The sequence below is a fragment of the Megalobrama amblycephala genome, linkage group LG9 (assembly GCF_018812025.1).
Source record: "Megalobrama amblycephala isolate DHTTF-2021 linkage group LG9, ASM1881202v1, whole genome shotgun sequence".
Lineage (NCBI taxonomy): Eukaryota > Metazoa > Chordata > Actinopteri > Cypriniformes > Xenocyprididae > Megalobrama > Megalobrama amblycephala.
This window is the reverse complement of record NC_063052.1, coordinates 31,579,797-31,599,870: the sequence shown is the minus strand read 5'-3', so window position 1 is coordinate 31,599,870 and position 20,074 is coordinate 31,579,797. Positions and strand designations below refer to the sequence as shown.

The following is a 20,074-nucleotide window of genomic DNA, read 5'->3' as shown; positions in this document are numbered from 1 at the left end:
CCCAAACGTCTGAAGTCTACATTACAGTTTACAGCGATCCCAGATGAGAAATAAAGGTCTTATCTACAGAAACTATTGGTCATTTTCTAAAAATGTTTTAAAATTTTTTATTTGTTTTAACCAAATGCTCATCTTGAACTAGCTCTCTTCTTCTATATTAGAATTCCAGCAGTGTAGACACCGCTAAGTGTATTACTGCCCTCCACAGGTCAAAGTTTGAACTAAATTGTCATCTACAATATGCTAGTGTAAGTATATAACAATTAGTTCAAACTTTGACCTGTGGAGGGCAGTAATACACTTAGCAGTGTCTACACTGCCGGAATTCTAATAGAGGAAAGAGCTAGTTCAAGATGAGCATTTATTGTTAATACTTATATAATTATTATTTTTTTTTTTTTAGAAAATGAGCAATGGTTTCTCTAGATAAGACCCTTATTCCTTGTCTGGGATCATGTAGAATGTTTTGAAGCTGCACTGAAACTATAATTTTGACCTTCAACCGTTTGGACTCCTTTGAAGTCCACTATAAGGAGAAAAATCCTGGAATGTTTTCATCAAAAACCTTCATTTCTTTTCGACTGAAGAAAGAAAGACATAAACATCTTGGATGACATGGGGGTGAGTAAATTATCAGGAAATTTTAATTTGAAAGTGAACTAATCCTTTAATGTGATTAAGATAACTTAATACTTTGAGTTTCTGTTGATTAAACCAATTGCCTTCATTGTATTAGCTCAAATTTTTATTTAAATTTAAATTTTTAATTCTTATTTTTTTAAGTTAAATCAACAGTTCTTTTTTACAGTGTATGTTCTTGACCAGCTTTTTAAGATTCAGCAAGCTAATTGTAGTCAGATAATAAAAATATCAAAGCTATTTGTTCGATAACATGGACAGTGTGAGAACTTTTACCTCAGTAATGGGCCTTCTCTGAACTCCGAAGACTGTTAATGGTTTTACTGTCATTAATTCACTCTCACAGGTTTATAACCTTCTTTATCGTACGTTTTATGAGTTCAGTGCTACGACATTTATAGAGGTGGCTTCTCCCAAAATAATATCACAACAATAATCACATTAAACATCTCCTTGAAACCACTCACTAATATTTTAGTAACATTCGTCATTTTGAGGATGTTGTTTTTCAATACCATTTCAAAACAGAAGGTTATAAATTTAATTTGAGATATAAAATAAATCCTGTAAATAAATAAATAAATAAAATAAAATTGCTTTTTCGCAGCCATATCACCTAGAGGTGTGGGTCACCCCGTTTAAAGAGTGCCTGCACACACAGATAGAGACAAAGGGCCTATAACACCTTATATATTTATACAGGCTGTTATATATATATACAGTTTGGGTTTTTATATGAAAGAGAAGGAGGAGACGGGCTGCAGTAAAGTCTTTGATGAATTCCCTGGTTACATTCAGCCGCTGTTTCATTTTGATGATGAAGAGGGCTCACAAACACACACACACACACACACACACAAAACCACACCTCTAAAAACAGAATTACAAACATGCCTTGAAGCCAACTCTCCAAAATAACAGAAATATGTCTCCTCATTATGAAACACACACACATACACACACGCTCCCCTTGTCAGCTGTCCTGCCTGCTTTAATCTTTCTGCTCAATGCAGACCCCCAATCTCTCTCTCTCTCTCTCTCTCTCCCCTTTCCCCCTCTCCCTCTCTCGCTCCACTGTTCTGTGTGATAGAATATCGATCGCTTGCCTCGTCTCAGCAGAAAGGGGGAAGGGAGGGGGCAATGGTCAGATGTGCTCCAAGGTTGTCTCCTTGGCAACTGATAGGTTGAACCGGATAGGTCACAGGGTTGCCATGGTGCCTAGGTCGTCAGGGTCACCGAGAGGGGGAGGGTCATCGGGCTGACCAGTAATGTTTGGGTGATGAGTAATTGTGGACATGCTCTGTGTTTGGGTGTGTGAGTGAGTGCAGGTGGGGATGGCAGTCATGTTCATTCAGCTCATGTTTGGCTCTTGTGTACATTCTTAAAAATAAAGGGGTGTTCACAGCAATGCCACAGAAGAACCATTTTTGGTACCTTTTTGTGAACCGTTCTTAAAATAACCATTTTTTTCTTAGTGTGAAGAGCATTTTAAGATATTATTTTCATCTATAAAAACCTTTTGTGGGATGGAAAGGTTCTACGGATGTTAAAGGTTCTTCATGAAACCATCGATGCCAATAAAGAAACTTTATTTTTATGAAGACGATTTTTCTGCTCTCCACTTCACACACACACACACATAAACAGGTTACAAACAGACTATGTATGATTAGGCTACACATTTCATAAGATGGCGCTCTTTGCTACAATAGTTGTAGGCCTATTCGAACAGCTCAAGTAAGGAGTTCAACTTTGACGTGTTTAAAGGACAAATTCTCAAATAATAATATTATCAGTTGCTCAAATCAGCTTCTGTTCTTCAAAACTAAGAATTTGAGGAACTAGCATAGCAAAATAAAACAAAAGTAAAAAGGAAGTCATTTTCGCGCGTTTTCTTGAGGCCTATATAATGTAGGCTATAAAATACTTTTTGTGATATATTTGTTATATGTAAATCTATAATAAACCATATAATGACATCTTGAGCGGCAAACTGTTGCTATGGTTACCTCCTGAGGCGAAAGGGACTTCTGTCCGTGAGCGTCCATGTTAGTGCACTTTGACTTAACTTAAACTAACTTTTGTGGTTACTGAAATTGTTGAAATCTATGATTTAAGACTCACTCAACCTGATTTTACTTCATATGTGGTGTTCAATTCTTAGTAATTCTCCTCGAGGCATTTGAGGTGAGCCTCGCCGTTCATAACTTTGATGTTTCATCCTTGTAGAGATCGATTCACACCGCGAGATGGCGACCAAACTCGCCAAATCATGTGATTTCCTTTTGATAATTTTTTTGTACGCCGAGTTCAAGATTTCAACGGAGATTCAAGATTCTTTGTATCGAAGTTCATCCTTATATCCAGGTGATATTCTTACACATTTATTCATATGCACACTTTTGCTTGCTAATCGCACACATGGGGCTTCTGACAAGATTTACTATTGAAAATACTATCCTATTATTGTATTCTTGTGTTCTAGCCAAAAGGGATTAAAAACAAGACGTAAATTATTTTGTTGCTAGAAAATAAACTAATAGGTTGGATATAAACTGTTATTATGAGGCTCTTACCTTACCTTACTGATTTGTATTTAGACTACGTTATTATTTACATTGTATAAAATGTTTGTTTACATGATGTTAACAGACGCTTCCTCTCAAAAACGACTCGACTCAACTCAAATTTAGAGTCAAGTACAGAGAAATGTGCGATAGTAAAAAAAAAAAAAAAAATCCATCTTGTATTTTGGAACACAATAGTTGTTTTTTAGTTGGAGCAAGGTGGTTATTGACTAGCTGAGCAGCCACCATGTCCCAAAGTACACCTTAAACTAGTATGTCTGGTTTGTTGGTTACACACACACACATATATATGTAGGCCTATATACTAATTGCTATGCTCCAAAACACAGCAGCCATTTTAAGCTGCATTTCCAGTGTATGTACAAAGCTTTGGCCTGAAGATCCATTAAGAAACCAATACACAAGAAATTAATGTTGATTATTCAGTAGCAGTAGTACCAATTCACACAAAATCTTAGTGGAACAGCAGTGGATTAATTAAGTTTTGATATGAAGCCAAATGTATGTTTTTGTGGAGGTAACAAGGTGTATCTGATTTTGATTTTAACTGATCAGCTGTTCTGATATTTGATATTTGGAGTTTGTTCCAATGAAGTACCAGGATAGAAATGGATGGACGAGCAGGAACTCTTCACATTGAGGGGATTTAAGCCACCAGAAGTGGCTGATCGCTGTGACCAGACTGGGGTGTACGAGTTTGATGAAGGATTTTAGGTAATGGTTCTGTGGGCCAATGGCAGCATTGCAGGCTAGGAACGGTGTCCGGCGTTTAATTCTTAGTTACTGGCAGTCGGTGTAGAGAGCTGAGCACAGGCGGAAAATGAGAGAATTTCCAGAGGTTAAATACAAGTCGAGCGGCAGAATTTTGGATTCGCTCGAAGGATCGTATAGCAGATACAGGTGGACCAGAGATGACTGAGGTGCGGTAGTCTATCTGTGATTTAATAGAGCCATGACAAGCACTATTAGTGTTATTCGACATATTCCTTTTCTTTGTTGAGAGCTCTGAACCATAAAAAGTTATCTTAACTGGCATTAACCCTATAAATCCCACTGTATCATATTTGATACACAAATTACTAATTATTAACATGACCTTGGCTCTAAAAATGTTTTCAGCAAGTAAAAGACCTTTTTGTATAATTCTAAAAATGTCCACCTTCAGGTCACGTCTTTTTGCTTTAAAGTCTTTTTATAAAGTAAACATAAGAATAACTTTTATATTGCTAGTGATATTTCAAGATGAACACTTACTGGACTGAGACAATTTAGGTTTCCTCGATGATCCATTCCTTTTTTTTTTTTTTTTTTTTTTTTTTTTTTTTTTTTAGAAAAATCATGTTAAAATGGGAGTATCAAATACAATCAGGCTTTTGAGAAACATATTTATACATTTCACAATCATCATTTTATTGCACTGTATTATGTTTTGCCCCCACAAAAACAACTACAGAGCTTTGATCATAAAACTAAGCATTTAAAAATCATCTTGTGAGATATAGAGTGATAGCTGATATTTTTAGGTATTTTATGTAAGTAGTCTGCTGTACTGTTATTAAGATCTCATTGATGTACATTACAAGCTATCAATTTAATCATTTTGGCCATATAAATATCTGCAACCACACCAAATTCATTGATCATGATCAAGTCACTGATGCAGTGATATCTCCAGAATACTTGCATGCAGCTTGAAGTCAACATGAAATGTTATTTTAAAAGTGAAGAAGGATATTTAATGACAAAAAAATGATTTTATCCATTGGAAAGTTGTTGAAGATTTTGATGAAATATTACAAAGCCAAATATTCTTTCTTTGGAACAGAGTGCACCGATGAATCTTGTTTAAAGAAAGTAAATAGCGCAAGTTTTGAATTCACAATGACTTTAAGAATCAAACATTTTATCTAATAGTACTGTGCCAGTTTCATTAGAGTATTACAGACGAATATAACCCTGCGCTTCCATTTTTATACATGCAGAATTATAAAGCTCATCCATTAAGTCAAGTATGATGGATTTCAAATGTGTCAATGTCCCACCCTCAATAACTCTCAGGCTTTCTCACAAATGTGCCCCTCTTCCCCATCAGTATCTACTCGGTCGTCATGGAAACAGCCAAGATGCTGGGTACAACAAGGGAAAGTGAGAGAAGGAGAGATGGAGGGTGAGGGATGCAGGAAAAAAGTGTCTGAAGGTCGCTCACATATTAAAGGTTGGTGATGACAACTCAGACAAAAGGTTCAAGTTTGGGTCTTCATGTTAGTAACATGAACACTATTCAATGCAGTATTTTTGCATGGTCCTGCACAAACCCCCAAATATATCGCACTTGGTTGTTGTTCCATCGGTTTCTCGCCATGTCACGCCCATTGATCTTCCACTTTCTTTCTCGCTCACTCTTTCTCCCTGAAAGAGCCAGATGGGGTGAGCGTTTTTTATTCTCGGAGGCCTCCTGCACGTGCCTCCTATTCAGAGCCTTAAAGCGTTTAATTCATGAGGGGTTTGATTCTACAGAGAAGGGGCCTCTACATCCCTCCCTCCGCCCGCGTTCTTTCGCCCCTCTCGCTTTCTCTGATCCACTCTTACACCATCTTATTTCTTCCTCTGTTCACCTCACTTTTTTTCCCCCCTCTCAGCTCCTTTATTCACTCCCTTCCTCTCTCTGAACGTTTCTTTCCTTCAAACATTTCTGTTGCTTCCCCTCCATTCAGCCTCTTTTACCTCAGCATTCCTGTTCATAACTAAATTTCATATTTAAAAGCATGGCCTTACCATTTGGAAAAATACAATGGTGAAAATGGGAAGTGTAATAATAGTAACTGTCATTGGCAAAGAAATGGTGCTTTAAGCTTGGGTTTTTCGTTTCATATAGATGCATAGAGTATGTGCAAGATTGACCCTCCCGCTCTCTGATAATTACACATTGAGTTAGTGACCATTATCCTGTCAGGTGCCTGTTTGATAAAGCCGTGATAAACCTTTCTCCTGTCCTTGCTTTGCTCTCTCACTGTCTTTCTCTGTTCTTGAATTTCAGAGCTGGTTGTCTCCGATAGCCTGAGATTCTTACCTTTTTAAAATACAATGTAGAAATTTGGACCTAGTGGCCCTTGGAAACATCCTCACCTTTCACCCACTAGCTAATATTTTTGATTAGCTTGAATAGGAAATTGGTTTATTTTCATGAACACAACTGTAATCATTTTAAAGAAGTTTAAAGAGGTTCACAAAAATCAAGGACATGTATTTGTAATCCTTATTCTCTTAAAACATGGCTAGTCAGACAAAGGTGTACATGTCCGCTATGCATATTTCGACTATTTATGTTATAAATATATTTGTGTACTTTGCTGAATGCTTTTGTAAATGTATCTATAGGTTATAAAATGACAGAACAGAGGAAGCATAACTAAGGGGAAAATGTGCGCACGTGCTCAATCCTGCTTTAAAATACACGTGTTCCCTCCATTTTGACGACCTCTCCACCTGTCGAGGGGACCCCGGTGGCAGAAACAGTGGGATTATTTAGTGCCGTTGGGCTTTAATTGATATTGAATGTGGTCAATATTTATTCGGCTTCAGTTAACGCGAAAATAATAAGGCCTTATGTTCGCGACCGGTGTGTTCCGGGATAGAGAGACCGATGCGCCGTCGAGTGAAAATCGATGAACACACTGAGTTAATTATGAGAAATCAATTAAAAGGATGGAATTGTGACTTTTATAAAGAGCGAACTGCCATCGGGATATCGACAGGTCGAGAGGGGAGCGAAAGACACTTCCTCCCAGCGCGCGCGAGCGTTTGAAGTCTGGAGCGCGCGGCTGGTATCTCTCTATCTAGAGAGACTGAGAGAGAGACAGACAGACAGACATTCAGAGACGTGCTGACACCAACTACAAAGATTCAGTGAACATCTTCCAGGTTTAAACTCCGTCTGTCTGTCTTTAGGAAGCTGTATTGGCAGTGTAAAGGGCTTCACGACGCGACGTATTTAAGTTGGATTTAATAGAGCAGTACATTTATGACATTAGAAATTTGAGCATTGTGTGTATAGATATTTTAATGCTAAAAAAAAAAAAAAAAAAATTGTCAAAAAAAGTGTCCACTTTTACCTGACTTCACCCTACGTAACCATGCTTAAACATTCTTTCTCTCCTTTCCTCACATTCTTTTCTTCTTCTTTTTTCTTTTGTCATCAAGTTTTTAGTTAAAGTTATTCTAAAGACATAATTTGAGGACTAAGAAAACACGGATTTAAGATTGGATCTTATCCTTTCAATTTTATGGTTTGCCTTTGTTAAATGAATAATATATTTAACAAGACGTTTCTATTTCTTCTCTGCAAAAAGAAAAAAAGATACACGCGTATGTGTGTGTGTGTGTGTGTGTGTGTATAGGTTTTTATTATTATTATTCAGCTTTATCATTATTCAGCAAATATACAATATCTAAACTTTTCGTGTGTTCACTCTAGTCTATTTCAGAACGGAATGAAATGTAATCGCGTATGTTTGTTTATAGTCTAATAATTTAATATTTTTCGATTAGTCCAGTGTTTGCTATAAGTTTTTTTTTTTAGTTATTCGTACCTTCAAACAACTTGCCTGTTGGGGTAGAACAGAACAGAAATAAATAATCGAATTTACAATTTATTTTAAATAGCTTATTAGTAGGCTATTTCATTGCTTCAATATTTACTCTTAGATGTGCGATGTTCATGATGTAACATTTTTATTATTGCTAAGTGGTTACCATTTACAATATGGAAGCATTTGCATGTATTGTTTAATTATGCATTAACATGTTTGCATTTTTGCATATTCAAAATATTCAAAATGCACACATGCTCTTCATAAGATTTGAATCTAACGAACATATTAAAATCTTGAGTGTAAATTAAAGGCAAATTTATGTACAAACTTGAATATTAATATTAATTCTAGTGTCTTAATCCCTTTGACTTTAATCGTCAAATTTCGATTAGGAACTGAAAGAATGTTTACTACAGTCTTTTTATTCACGACCTGAAAGAACGTTTAGATATTTGAATTTAAAAATGCAAATATGCATTTATTAGTTATAGGCAAATTGTGTATACGTCAGGTAAGAGTATTATTAATGCGTGCGCATGCTTTGATAATTTATGTTATGAATATATTTGTTTAATTTGCTTAATGTGTATTTAGATATATGATAAATATATACATTTCAAATGACAGAATTACTAAAAGGAAACTGAACGTGCAGTTGTTGATGATAACTAAATGGAAGATGTAAAATACGCAATTTATTCTGCACGTCCTTTTTGTGGTATTACATACTGCTTTAGGATAGAAGTATAGTTGTATGTAATTATTTATTATCATATGCATACAAAATAACATATTTTGTATATTAACATAATATACAAAATAATATTTTTTTGTGAAGTATTATCTTAATTATTAAAGCAAATAACTCAAAATCACGTAAATATATTGCAAAATTACGTGATACATCGGTGATTATATAATATTAATATTTCAAGATATTTAATAAATATTAGTGTGGACATGTCGTTTGAATTTTATAACTAAATGGGAGTATGATGAGTGTGAACTTTACTATGTTTTGTCTTGAAGGACTCGTCAGGTTCGTTGTTCTCACTGGTATTTATTTCGCTCACCTCGGCAAAAAGCTGCAAAATATTATCGATCTTTCAGTTTTACCAACAATTTAAACAACAACAACTTATTGTCCAAAAGGCTTTGACGATCAAAATAAAAATGGAGAAAAAACAACCCTGACATTAACGTTAAAAAATACCATTTGTCCACACAATGTGCAAAGCTGTGCAAAGCCCATTAGCTCACGACCTCAGTGTCAAAGGGCAGCTGGTCAGTCTCCAGACGCTCTGGCCGCGCGAGCACGCATCATCTTCTCTCTTTATTGCTCTATATTTCATTAGTGAAGAAGCACATGCCCAGCATACACATCAAAACAATATAAAATATTAGAAATCCAGAGATATAAACTTTATATTGTGGTAGTGTAAAAAATATCCATACCTATTCATAATAGCTATCTATAAAAATACTGTATCAAGAATGATTTTATTTTCTTATATAATTGCGTAATATAAATTATAGGCTAAATAACAGCAAATGTGTAAAAGTGAGTGTATAATAGAAAATATTCTAATATAATGCATTTTATAGATATTAAATAATGACATTTCATGGTGGCATTTACTTAATTTTGCTGGACACATGGACCATTGAATGGAAACAGTGTACTCTGCAGTGGATGTCATATTTGGTCTGTTTGTAATCAATAGCTTTGATTATCTTGAGCTGATCATTGACTTTTTGATCATAAGGAGAGTCAGTGAGGTATTGACCTCCACCACTGATGCTTTGCTTTGGATTTTCCTGTCTTCAATGTGTGCAATGAGTCCAAATCATGGACTGTGCATGCATGTGTGTGTGTTTTTTTATGTAAGCTGTCTTCTGTTTTTGCTTTATTCAAACATGAAAAAAAACAAAAAAAAAAAAACAGAAAAATCTAAATAGATAAATCCAAAAAGTTATTGAAATGATGGTATTATTCTCTACCATTGCCAATATATAGGTTTGTAAAACATTTATCCATCAATATTTTATGTACAGAATGAATAAAATGATTTGATTGTTTTGCGACAAACACACATACGCATGCACACACACGCCTGCTCCGTGAGCTCTGTGCTGGTTGGTTGTCCAGGTGGTTAGAATGCGGGCAAGCGATCAAGTTGAGGGGTTAAAGGTCAATTTCATCCCAGACGAATGACCTCATTCGCTGCAGGCTGACCCCTGTGGTCAAACTGGTAAGGGGAGGAAAGAAAGAGATAAATAGAGAGAAAGAAAGAAGAAACGATTGGCATTGGGACTGGTCATCTAACAGTCATGATGTTGTCGTCTTAGGTGTTGTGTGAATTTTCCTTTGGTCAGATTCTGCCATTGTCTTTTTATATTAACTAGATTTTCACTCTCTGTTTATACGTCGTCCTCTCTCACTCGCTCTCATGAATTAACACCTGACCTTGACCACTGACACTGAACCTAACCTTCAAGAGTGCCTAAACATCAACCCCCACGGCCCCATAACACACACACACACATAAAGAGAAACAAACACACACAGATGTCCAGCTAGAGGCTTGTGTGAGGATGTTAAGTAAATGTCGCATCATGAATTGCACTTTAATCTACACCAGTTTCTCCACTAAATATTGCTCTTTTTTATTTAATACCATAAAAAGAGAGTGATGGTGTATATCTTATTTTCTTTTGCTTCTTTTCATTTTTATTTATTTTGAGAAAACTACAGTAATAATGACTCCCCTAAATAAGAAGTTTTGTCATGTTGTGTATTGTAGTATATTTTTTCAACAGCTAGAAGTGGTAACACACACAACACACACACACACACACACACACACACACACACACACACAAACAGATAACAAAAATATACACATTAAAAATAGGCTATAAACTAAAAATAGGCTTATTATATATATATATATATATATATATATATATATATATATATATATATATATATATATATATATATATATATATATATGTATATATGTGTGTGTGTAAATGTTTTTTTCTTTTGTCAAATCAACTTCAATAATTAATATGGTTCAGATATCATATTTTGAGTTTCTGTTGATTAAATCAGTCACCTTTATTGTATTAACTCCAATTTTTTAATTTCAATGTACTCAAAATTTTAAGGCAACCAGGTAACTTTTTTAAGTTAAACCAACAATTCTTTTTTACAGTGTGTGTGTGTGTAAGATTAGTATTAGACACAAGAAACAAGGCACAAACGCGGGAATGCAAGGCCAGGAAAAAAACGCTAACCACAGAATTCTCCAGACTAAGTATTTACACTCTTATAGGTTTTGTTACTTCTCCTCCCCCAAACACCCCTCTCTTTCTTTTTTTCTCCTTCTTCCTGCTTAATCCCTGCCTACTTCACCACATGTTTTCTAATCCCAAATATCAGAGGTATCCCCCCCTCGCCTTTGAGCCCCTAATGCTGTAACCTCCTTTGATACAACCTTCTTTGCTTCCTCTTCCCCTTTTTTTTCCTTCGTCTTATCACTCACTCACACTCCCTGCAGTTGTCCTCTCGTGCCTTGTGTATTGTTTCCTTCAGTTCTTTCTCTTTTGTATTTAATTTCCATTTTGTTTGTGCAATTTATTTTTCTGCAATGAGGTTTACCTTGTTAAGCTACAAATAATTGCAATTGAATGCATTTTAAAATATACATATTGTATATTTATTGATTTCTTAAACTTGATGGGGGAAAAAATGATTTAATGCTATATTGTCTTGTTTACTGTGTCTTGATGTTGTTCGAGTGTGAGAATATGTGACTTCATGTGCATGTTTGTTCATGTTGCCAAGTGTCATATCAGTAGGTTAATAGGCGTGGTGTCACATTCAGTAAGTCGCTGATTAGTTGGCACTTCACCAATCCATACACTAGTCAGGAGTCATAGACCCTTCCGCATTGATTTACCCCTCGCCTTAAGAATGAGGTAGAGGTCGGCATGAGGTTCAGGTATTGATCGACCCCAAATCACAACCCACCCGCTCCTAGTCAACCTGTGCCACCATAGCTATCCCATGCTTTCATAGGGTGAGGCTTTGCTTTGCTTCTGCCTCACCTGATTGGCTGGATGCGGCTCGGTCAAGGTGCGTCTGTAATTGGGCCTTGTTTTGATTGACAGCTAGGTTTACATGCTTACCCATGGATGAGCGCCCCTGTGTTTGACCATCTGATGGGACCGTTGAACCAACTGCTACGCTCGCGCATAAAAAACATGGCCGCGGAAATGCGCGCTAACCTTTGACACCCTAATTTGCTTAGTCACCATTTAAAGTTGTGTGATGGTCCATTTAGGTTGGCCGTCGTCCATAATTGAGTCCTCTCGCCAGCACTCGTTCATTATTTGTGTCAAATAATTCCTCCCTTCCCCTCTCCCGTCCGCTTTTTCTGCCTTTTCTTGACTGCTGGATAATTACATGTCATAGTCCTCTGTTTTTTCTTCATCTCCACCAGTTTCATTGACTCTCTACATCCCTTTTCCTCGCCCACTTCCCTCTATCAATGTTCAGCTTTTCAGCTTCCTGATTCCCAGCTGTAATCTCATCGGCGTTGCTCCCCTCGTTCTCCTTTTTTCCTCTCCCTCTCTCTCTCTCTCTCTCTCTCTCGTCTTCACTGTGTAAGCAAGAGAGTAGAGGTTGTTAAACATTTTTCTTCTCTCTTAATTGTTTTGACTTGTGCCATCGGCATCCCGATTAGGGCCCATTGATTTCCTAGTGCTAAGTGCATTGATTTCTACATTTCTTATTGATCTCGGTTCTAAATCTACCCACACACAGTCTCAATGCACAAGGCGAGACAGAGGGAGAGAAAGAGAGAGGGGAGGAATCTGTTAAGTGTGTCATATTGTTACCCTCAAAAGGAGTTAAAAACTTATTAGAATTACCTGGAAAGTAAGTGTGGCTCTAATGAAAGGGGTAGTTCATAAATACTGAGTCACTGGATATTTACTTATGTTTGATTAGTTAAATCATCAAAATTTACTTTGAAAACCTTTTTTAAAATTATCTATTAAATATTATATGAATTAATAAATATTATATTAATAGTATTAAATATTATAGTGATTTTTAAAAATATTATATAATTTTATTATACACATTTTTATATAGTGAAATTATATGTTTATATTTTTTCAATGAAATTTAGTATATATACATCCATTTTTAATGCAAAAGTAAAAATCAGTTGTCTAAACAATGGATATATAATAGCTCACACTTATTTACCCCACCACACACACATGCTCAGAATAACACGCATGCTTTACCTTTTGCCTCTGCGTAGCCACACACACACTTAAACGCACACTCGGCACCCCATAAAGATCACAGACGGGGTATTGGGGCTTTATCCTCTTCCGCTGTAACGGTGGATCACATATTCAGCAGGCCTCTGACGGGGCAAAATCAGCTCCCCCTCTCAAGCTAGTCTGCGCGCTACTGATAGCCCCGTCCATGTCATAGCATTAGGCCGCTGCAGGCCGCTGCGGGCGAGACACATCGCCAGCACTTTGGGGGTCGATGTCTTTTACTAGCGCTGACTGCTGGATCTTCAGCTGCTGTTTCCCAAGTCTTTGATCGTGTTAAAGCTAGCATAGCGTGGAATGATGGTAGAATCTGTATGAAATGAAAAAGACTTTTTGTGGTGGGTCCTGTAAAGGATGCATTAATAAAAAAGAAATTAAAAAAAATCTTGTTTGTGAATTTTAGCCCCCATAAGCAAATGTGTGAAATCGAAATATTGTAAGAGTGTTTGGAAGGCTATGCAAGAAAAGCTCAACAAGGCAAAACATGTAAGCAGCCTAGTGTACAGGCTGACTGTATCTGAGATTATAAAGGACATTTGTTGTGGTATACTTAAAGTCATTATAATATTAACTACATTGATAATTGAATATCTTATTCTTCTCCCTTCATCCCAGATGTTAAAGTGTTAGAAATTTCTGTCATTAATTACTCACCCTCGTGTTGTTCCAAACCCAAACCATAACACAAATTAAGATATTTTTTTTATCCCCATAGAAAGCAACAAAATTACCACATTCAAGGTCCAGAAAGGTATTAAAGACACATTTAAAACAGTTCATGTGACTACAGTGGTTCAACCTTAATGTTATAAAGGGACGAGAATACTTTTTGTGCTTAAAAAAAAAAAAAAAAAGACTTTATTCAACAATTTCTTTTCTACCCTGTCACACTCATACGCAGTTGACGCATTGAATACATTTGTCGTGCTGCTCATGTGAACGGCGTTCGGACGTAAACACGGAAGTGCTGAACTGCGTTCACTGCGTAAACAGCATAGGAGACTGACAGGGTAGAGAAGTTGTTGAATAAAGTTATTTTTGTTTTGTTTTTGCGCACAAAAAGTATTCTCGTTGCTTCATAACATTAAGGTTGAACCACTATAGTCACATGGACTATTTTAATGGTATATTTACTACTATTCTGGACCTTGAATGTGGTAATTACATTGCTTTCTATGGGGGATAAAAAAAAAAAAAAACCTTGGATTTCATTGAAAATACCTTAATTTGTGTTTCGAAGATGAAGGTCTTGTGGGTTTTGAAAGACATGAGGGTGAGTAATTAATGACAGAAATTTCATTTCTGGGTGAACTAACCCTTTAACGGTGCCACTTTATCAAATTATAAATCCATTAAACAAGAAATATCATAAAGAACTACAAATCCCAACATTACCTGCCATTGATGAGCATGCTATCTGTCAAGAAGACAAGATCCAATGTCTATTGAAGATAAAGAGTAGACAACATTAGCACTGTGCAATTATTACCCAACTGCGTGTGTGTTAAAAGAGAGCGGCACGGAGGATGGATTTGTATTAAGGGTATTGGCAGTCTTGAGCTGGGTATTGACAACATGTCAGCACTGATCATTAGATCAGCTGAACTGAGAAAGTGTGCGAGTCCCTGCTTGAATCACTTCTAACTCCATCATTCAGGAATTTAACAGACGATGGATAAAGTATAGTAAAAGTTGATCATTTTTACACATCTTTGTGATTAAGAGATGTGTATATGTGCGCAAAGATTGAGTACATTTATATTCTGTATGTGTTTGTGTAAGTGAAATCTAGAGTTGTTTTATGTATCTGTCTGTGTTTGTGAGCAGGAATGATATTGTATTCTATGTGCCAGTGTGTGTGTGTACAAGGGTTGCACCGCAGTGGGAATGTGTCCTAGCCACAGTATTAGCTGCTTGTTACAGCAAGAGGGGGTGTTGATATAATTGTAAGCTGGTATTGATTGGGGCGCCTTGTTATTGATGAGAGAGAATTTAATTCAACCAACGCATTTGTCAACATGACATTGCCATTTAACGATGAACTCTTTCACTATCGCTGTCTGGTTCACCCACCCAGTCACACACAGGAGGAAGTTTCTTTTTATATGTGCACTGGGTAATGATTATTTCTATTGATCGCCAAGTTGTTTATTTTATTTTTTATTTTTTATCACAACAAGAACAACATAAATAGTGATAATGAACCCAGAAATAATATTAATATCTGGCAAAATGAAAAAAGTGCATAATCATTTTACAGTGTCTTTATTTTCTTCACACTTTATACATTGTGGCAGGTGCTTAAACTATTTTAACTAATGTCTTGTTGAGGCATGGTACATTTGCAATAGTTTTACTGAAAGGAGTTTTCATGTGCATTTGATTTTTAGTTTTATTTTTTTTTAAATGATGACATGTCAGTCATAATGGCTACTTGTGTTCAGGGACATACTATGAGCTGACCATTGAATGTAACCAAATGGAAATGTCATATTTGGAAACTGTGTTTCAGTCTGCACACCTTTCTTCCTTCTCCGCGTTATAGACGCGCAAAACACACTATATTCTACAAGAAATAATTGCTTTTGTCTGGAAGGAGTTTGGATGGGGGGGTTCGCAACGCGTGCCCTTTCAGGCGAGGGGGATTCGTGAAGGACAACTTGTCGCTTCTTTTTTTTTTTTTTTCTTCCGTTCCCCCCTCTCGCTCGTTGGACACGCGGATGTCATCTGTCAAATGGAGGGTGGTGCTTGGGGACAATAAAGCTCAAGGAACCATTGTGAGTCTGTTGTGTTGCAGGAAAATTATTTAAAAAAAAAAAAATAGTATGGTATTTAAAAAAAAAAGTCAAATAGGCTAGCAATTAATGTATCTTGCAAATCAGTTAAACAAATGAAGTTGTATGTATTTTTTTTGTTATGATACTCTGGCCAATAATCGATCAAGGCTATATAAAATCTCTCACCTCGGATATAGGAAGAATAGATAGTCAGTTAGATGGATAGAGACAGGAAGATTGGGGCGAGTGTGAGTTTGGGGGTAGGGGTGGGGGGGATCAAGCGCTGCGCTTTCGATTTTTCCCGTATTGACTGCGATGTTTAGCGTATAGATTTTTCTATTTAAAAAATCTATGTCTGCAATAATCTGGAGTGTAAGTGCGCGGCATAGATTGTAGCTTTATTACTGACAGCATTCAATGTGTCGGAAAGAGGGAATGAAAGGTAGAATCGGGGAGGGAGAGAGAGAGAGAAACCCTAGACTAGCAATAGACCAAATGAAACTTTTGTGAGGTAGCGATAATCGGTTTCTATTTGTTGCCTATTCACAATGTAATCAGCTAGCTACGTTAAATAATCACCATAACATATCAATGTCTTCTCCATAAGATGGTCGCTTATATCGACCGTATCTTTTCCACAGACATATACCTGCATGTAGATGAGGATATAATCACCTGATGTAAGCCACTCGGCGAATGTGTGTAAGCCTATCGATCAGCGGCCCACCGCGATCATCAGAGTCATCATAATGAAGAGTAATCAAGCGATCAATACGCAGGATAGCTTGCCTTATATGGGATTAGTAAAAAAAAAAAAAAAAAAAAAAAAAAAAAAGGGAAGGGGAGAGGGGGAGGTATGGATGGAGGGAGAGAAAGGGGGGCGGGGGAGTATAGCGGCTGCTCCTCTCGTTTCAGTGTTGCTGTCGTACCGGGAGGCGGACAGAGCTCGCAAGCTACCGGGGTTCCCAGATAACGGGACTATCGTAACGGACACACACGCACACACAGACGGATGGTGGTGGGACAGAGCCAAAGAGCTGAATTCCGCTTAACGGGTACCGTGTTGTTTTCTTTTCGTTCAGTTTTAACATTTCGTGCGCAAGCAGTGTTGCTCATTCATTTATTTATCGATTGATTGCGTTTTAATTACTGGCTCGTGAGTGGATACGAAAGGGGGAGCGTGTAGAGCCGCTGCGTAGCCTTATACGTACGTGATTACTTAAATATATTAAGCGATTAGATTATATTTTATACAAAAAAATAATAATATGCTGCTTGAAATGCATGCAATGTGAACCACACAGTAGGAGAGCTAGAAACCAAATAGAGAAACCAAATATTCCTGTTAAACCTTTGTAAACCGTTTTAAAGCCAGCAACCGCGATTGATTGTAATGAGCCAAGTAGTTTTTGTACTAAAGTGAACAAAATTTTGACTCGAGATTTGTTTAAAAAGCGAAACCAAAGTGGAACCGGATCGCGGCGCGCACAAGGCCATTGTGACGTTTACCGGCCGCACACCTGGTCTCGCGCGGGATATGCAAAACCCAGGGAATGTTATGAGTTACGACAACAAGTGAGTTTTGAATTTTAAAAAGTTACAGTTTCAACCAACGGTTTGACATTTGCTAGCGTATGTCTAACGTCCTGTTATTCAAATTTTCTGGTTATATTAACGCATTTATTCCGCTAAGCAATTGTTAAACCAAGTGTTTATTGACCACAAAACACTTTTAATATATATTTAGACCTCTTGAAAGATCCGGACTATCCGTCTGTGTGTCAGTCCGAGATAGAGTATCCCTGAGGAAGCAGTAATGACTGAGAGGCACAATACCAAAAATGTAAAGATAGCTTGAGCAGTTTACTTACGTTACACATTTTAAACCAAATATTAACTATTACCAAAAAGAAACAACCTCAAAACACAGTCTACTTGACAAAAAAGCAACCAAAGAAAAAGAAACTCAAGACAAGCGCCAAATACAAGAGACCATAGAAGAAAAGCCCAGACGACAACGGATCATGTTTGTTCCCTTGCCGGTGCCGTTAGTGTTTCAGAGAACCGCTCCTGATTTCAGCGCCTGGCGACTCAAGTCTCCGCTGCCTCTGCGCTCCGGTAACTCCGGTAAGAGATACCTTTACCTTCCTCTGGTTAATGTCGATAACAGCTTTTCTTTTTTCTCACTACTGAAAAGAAAGAAAGAAAGGGGGGAAAAAAACTAAATGTGGAGTCGAAACACCTGTTCAGACCCAGACAACCGTCTGAATGAATTCCATATTTTTGTATTTCTTATAAAATATGCCAAGATCCCAAGTTCCGTTTGTGTATGTATCATTAAAATGTGCCACTTTGAGTGTGTATTAATGAAGGCTGGTTGAGGTGAAAAGACGTCTGCCCATAATTGCCCTTGTTTGAATGGTTAGTCTCGGCCTCTTTTGGCTTCTTTCATCCTTCTGTCCTCCCCGTATCTGCTTCTCCATCTGCCGTCTGACTCTCTTCTCACGACCGGTTCAGGGAATATTCATGGTAATTTATCGATTCCGCCGAGATCGATACACAGACGCTAGGGGGGAAAAGGACAGAGCGAGTGTGTGAATTTAACGACAAGTTTGAGAATGATGAGACTGAATGTCACTTTATTTGTTGATGTTTTTGTCGATTTTAAGAGCTTTCACTTTAGGGTTAAATAATTAGCTTCATTTAATTTTAAATTACAGTCATCACCTGACTGTAGTCCAAGCCTTGAAAAGGAAGAGATAACTTTAATTTTTAGACTTTTAATTGTTGTATTCATGTTGCAGTCATAAGTATTGCAAATAAACAACATGTGGAATAATTGATAGCCAATTCTGTGGAGCTGCTTGTAGTTTAATTAATTTTTTTTTATTATAGTAGACTTGATAACATAAAACGTGTAACATGACTCTGCAATGCAAAGTATTACCAAGAATGTTTCTTGTAGTTGTAGTGAAAGGAAAGAACATCGTATTTTTTCTTGTATACAAGGAGTGTTGGTTCTAAAGTGCTGCATTAGTGAGGGGGCGGGTACGCGCAATGTGTGCGCGCAGCGTCTGGCATTCAACGAAGCGGAAATTTTCCAACCAGCAGATGGATTAAATGTATACGCCACTTATAGATCATCTGTCACATTAAACACGTCGCACATCAGCACACAGCGACTAAAATGTAAATAAGGAATTTTTTCGCGCTATGTTTAACTCTAAAGAACTAAATACTAGAAAGTGGATACACCATAGACCTTATTGAGAGTGGACGCCATATTTATTTTCGATGTACTTTTTTTGTTATTCAAAACGAGGCTGTGAGGGACACACGTAGTTTCCCTCAAAATGTTGGGCCTATAAAGGTAAAGTCTAATTTTTATAACACCTGTTTATCACTGTATTTTAATTGTTGTATCTGTAGAATGATTAACAGCAAAGTTAAAAATAATACAACCAATTAAACAGACTGTGTCCCTCACAGCGTCGTCACAGAAAGTAAATATGGCGTCCGCCCTGAATAAGGTTTATACCTCAAGAAATAAGAGTGTGAGTCTTTAATTACTTACAGGCGCCTAAATGAGCAAAGAGCCAGACGTTAAGCTTTCGTCAGCTGCACCGCATAATGGGCCCACATGGTGATGTTCTTTCTTGAAATGCAGGTAGTGTTAAAATTGGATTGGCTTGCTCGTTTGAGGCTGGTTGGTTAGGCTATAGGATTTGTCTTTTCATGTCAGAAGTGAACTGGAGGATATTGAGGCAGGACAAGAAATAGGGGATTCTATATTGGCTAGGAAGTATTATTCCTGGAATGACAGCGACATTTATTCTTAAATTTGCAGGGGGGAAAAACATTAAAGTTAATAAATGGCAAACCTAAAAATTAAATTTGCAGCAAGTTTATTTTGAACAGGTTCTACTAGTAGATGCATTATTGATTGAGTGTGTAGTTGTGTTTAGTGTTTTCTGACACTGTTGTGTGTTTGTTTTGAAATAACATTATCGCTCAATTTGTCACATTTTATATTTTTTTTTTATATTTAAACTGACTTAGAAAAGTGAGCTGGATGTATTTGGTCTTAGGTTGCCACGTGGTTTCAAGACTTTAA

General features: G+C 36.9%; 1 protein-coding gene and 1 long non-coding RNA gene across 13 annotated transcripts in view; one reads left to right on the top strand and one right to left on the bottom strand.

Moving 5' to 3' along the window:
- Positions 1–2,653: 2,653 nt before the first annotated feature.
- Positions 2,654–20,074, top strand: part of LOC125275669 (POU domain, class 2, transcription factor 2) — a 70,350-nt gene continuing 52,929 nt past the window's right edge. For 3 of the 12 annotated variants that reach the window (XM_048202838.1, XM_048202834.1, XM_048202827.1), the window contains exons 1-2: positions 2,656–3,006; positions 5,320–5,442. In XM_048202838.1, coding sequence (XP_048058795.1) covers positions 2,889–3,006; positions 5,320–5,442 — 241 coding nt within the window. In that variant the 5' untranslated portion in view covers positions 2,656–2,888. Of the gene's footprint in view, positions 3,007–3,807; positions 3,942–5,319; positions 5,443–16,843; positions 18,088–20,074 lie in introns of those variants that run through there. The other 9 variants (XM_048202842.1, XM_048202831.1, XM_048202830.1 and 6 more) reach the window with 6 other exon arrangements.
- Positions 13,121–16,778, bottom strand: LOC125275670. Its single transcript, XR_007186479.1, has 3 exons — positions 16,636–16,778; positions 14,579–14,625; positions 13,121–13,493 (listed from the first exon to the last, which is right to left on the bottom strand). It is a non-coding gene; the product is annotated as an uncharacterized LOC125275670 (long non-coding RNA).